The 2,929-nt window shown below is 35.8% G+C and overlaps 1 protein-coding gene across 1 annotated transcript; it reads left to right on the top strand.

Annotated features, from left to right (window-relative positions):
* Positions 1–1,796: 1,796 nt before the first annotated feature.
* On the top strand, positions 1,797–2,599 carry LOC125198474 (the record flags this gene model as incomplete). The annotated part of the gene is made up of 1 exon (XM_048096811.1): positions 1,797–2,599. A coding segment is annotated over exon 1 (803 nt), but the record flags the coding sequence as incomplete, so codon positions are not given.
* Positions 2,600–2,929: the final 330 nt, after the last annotated feature.

The raw sequence follows: 2,929 nt of genomic DNA, 5'->3' as shown, positions 1-2,929 counted from the left end.
TCAAGATGACATATTACTGAAAATGAAAGCACCCTTCTCTCTACTTTATTCCCTCTCTCTTACTTTACTCTCTCCACTTCACACACAAAATAAAGTTGCATAAATTCTCCCGCTGCCAAGGAAGGAGTCATCTTTCTTGGGATGGAGGGAGTACTATTTTTTCCACTACCAATGAATACTCCCTCTATCCGCCATTAAGAGTCTCATTCTTTGACGTCATCAGTTTTAAGAAATGTTAAACTAAGTTGGTGGAATATAGAATCTCACTTGTATATATTACCTTTAAATAAAATTTTTTTAGCTAAAAACAAAACTTCTACCGTATCTTACTTTATCTCGCTTTCTTAATTTTTTTTTTCTTTCTCTCTCTTACTTTTTCCCCTCTCATACTTTACTTTCTCCACTTTAACTCACTATATATCATTTCCTTAATTTTTGTGTCCAAAAAATTCATCACTTGTACTTGAACAGAAATCTAGAGTACTATTCATTGTAAAAATGAACCGAAACTCTTATTTATAGACGGACTTAAATGAGAAAACAACACTCCTATTTGCATACTAAAATGAATCTAGAAAGTCAAACACTATCTTCGTATACATCCATTGGCCCAAAGACATTTTCGTTTACAATGAATTTATCACGAGAAAGTTGACATGTACAAAAGTAGGCCTTCATCTCACATATCTACTTGAGCCCAAGCCCAATAATAACTTAATCCACAATATTTTTGTAAACAAGCCCATTATTTACTTTAACCTTTACAAACTTTTCTATCAATTGGTTTAAAGTGGGCTGACGCCCATTACTAACTTCTCTCATTAGTAACAACATTCTAGCTCTCGCTTCGATCTTATACATATTATTTCTCCATTAGACAAAACAAAATAATTACTTTCAATCACAATGAGTCATTTAGACAGTAATTATTTTACCTCCTATTTTTCAATACACTATGGGGTAAAATTAAATTAGCTCACGAATCAATATATGGAGTTAGCTCAAAACTATCTGTAAACAATCTATTGGTTGGTTGAACTGTAGTATCTTGATTAGGAACTTTAGTGTTGCTATTTTGGTTGGTGGCTTTTGCTAATCATACTTTTGTTATTTACAAATATGAAGTTAAATGTGAATTTTTATTTCGAAGACACTTTTATATCTCTCAGGAATCTTGACCAGCGCTATTTCCGTCCCAGTCCAGAATGCTATTGAATGTGATTTGATTTACCCCAACTATGTGCATTAAAATACAATCAAAACCAAAGTAAATAAAGGAGATGTGACGTTCAAGCTACTATCTATTGTTTTGTATATTTGAATTGTGAATTATATGTGAACAAAAATAAATGTATATGTGTTGGATGTGTAACATACAAAGATGAATAGCTTGTCAGACATAATATAACCAAAAATAATGGAAAACATAAAACACGGATCGCATGATTATACATCTATGATTAGGTTTTCAAATTGAATATCATGAACTAAATACAATACATATTTAATCATGAGATACAATCTTGCAAAAACGAACTATGCATATAGGCTATATGAATAAGATTTTACTATATTTGTTTCCGCAAATAAAATTAAATGATATGGATGACTTAACTAAATATGGTAACAAAAAATTGCAGAGGTATATAAATTATAATTAATTTGATGACAGATTAAAAAATAAAATAAAATAAAAATCCTTTCCTAATTGGAATTGAATTTGGCGGTATGCTTCTATATAAGCACCCAACACCGAGTTTGAACGGCACAAACTGATCTTGCCACTAATCCACACCATGTTTTGGATATACAACAAACGTGTAAGATTCGAGGTCGGCAAGTACTCTTACGAGCCAACTGATTTTCCTCATTTCAGCGTTAAAATTAATATTTTTTTCCATAGCCAAGAGTCGAACTATCTTATAAGCCTAGATTCCGAAAAGCCGCCGCTACGGCCTCTGCCCTTCTTTTCCTCGGATATCACCAGTCCCATCTGCACAACCGTCCGCTTCATCACCCGAGAAAGCTTGTCGTATAATGACATACAAGAGGAGGTCAGAGAAACTATCTGCGATCATATCCAGAGCGACAAGCTCAGCGAGGGGAGATGCTATGACAATTACATCCAAGGAGACGGCGACGAGGAGTTATTAGGCTGCACACCCGTGATTGAGATCATATGGGAAATGGTGTCAACCATGATGGCCGAGCACGTCGAATTAAAGGTCGATTTAAATATCCGGATGATATATTCTTATGCGTATATAGTTGGGAAAGGCCGCCACAACGCCATGGCTAACTCGGGGTTCAAGCTGATGGAGTTTTGCGGTGGCGGTGGTGGTGTGGCGGAGACGGGCTGGTGCCCCATCTGCTTGGCGGAGATCGGTGGAGCCCCCACGTTGAGAATGCCATGTAGCCATTTGTTTCACGCCGTTTGCCTCGTGCTTTGGCTGCGGCGTGGTTACTCTTGTCCTCTTTGCCACTACGAGACGCCATCGATCAATCAAGTTTTTGATACGACCCGTGATGAGCCCACAAGGATGAATATAGCACCACCACGGCCACGAAGTCTTATCAAGACTATGATCGGCGTTACAATGTTCTATATTGTTATTTATTCTATTTTATTTTATTTTGATTGTAAAATCTATACAGTTCCTCTTAGAAAGTGGACTCTTATTTTTGGAGTGTATTGGGCTGGTCTTGGATATATTGGGCCGATTTTATATAATTAGAGAAGTGGGCAGCATAACGCCCTAATTAAGTCGGGTCTGCCAATCTAATTCAAGAGGTGGACTCGCCAGAATTTCTGCGAAATTAATTCTTCAGATAATTAATGTAACAAGTATGTTTCAACGAAAATAAATAAATACCCGTTTATTAATTTTTTTAGCCTCATAAATTAATCTCTAGATTAATTAATGGACAA

Source organism: Salvia hispanica, unplaced genomic scaffold (genome assembly GCF_023119035.1).
Source record: "Salvia hispanica cultivar TCC Black 2014 unplaced genomic scaffold, UniMelb_Shisp_WGS_1.0 HiC_scaffold_1510, whole genome shotgun sequence".
In the NCBI taxonomy this organism is placed as follows: domain Eukaryota; kingdom Viridiplantae; phylum Streptophyta; class Magnoliopsida; order Lamiales; family Lamiaceae; genus Salvia; species Salvia hispanica.
Note: the sequence above shows the minus strand (reverse complement) of the source record. Positions and strands in the feature narration are given on the sequence as shown.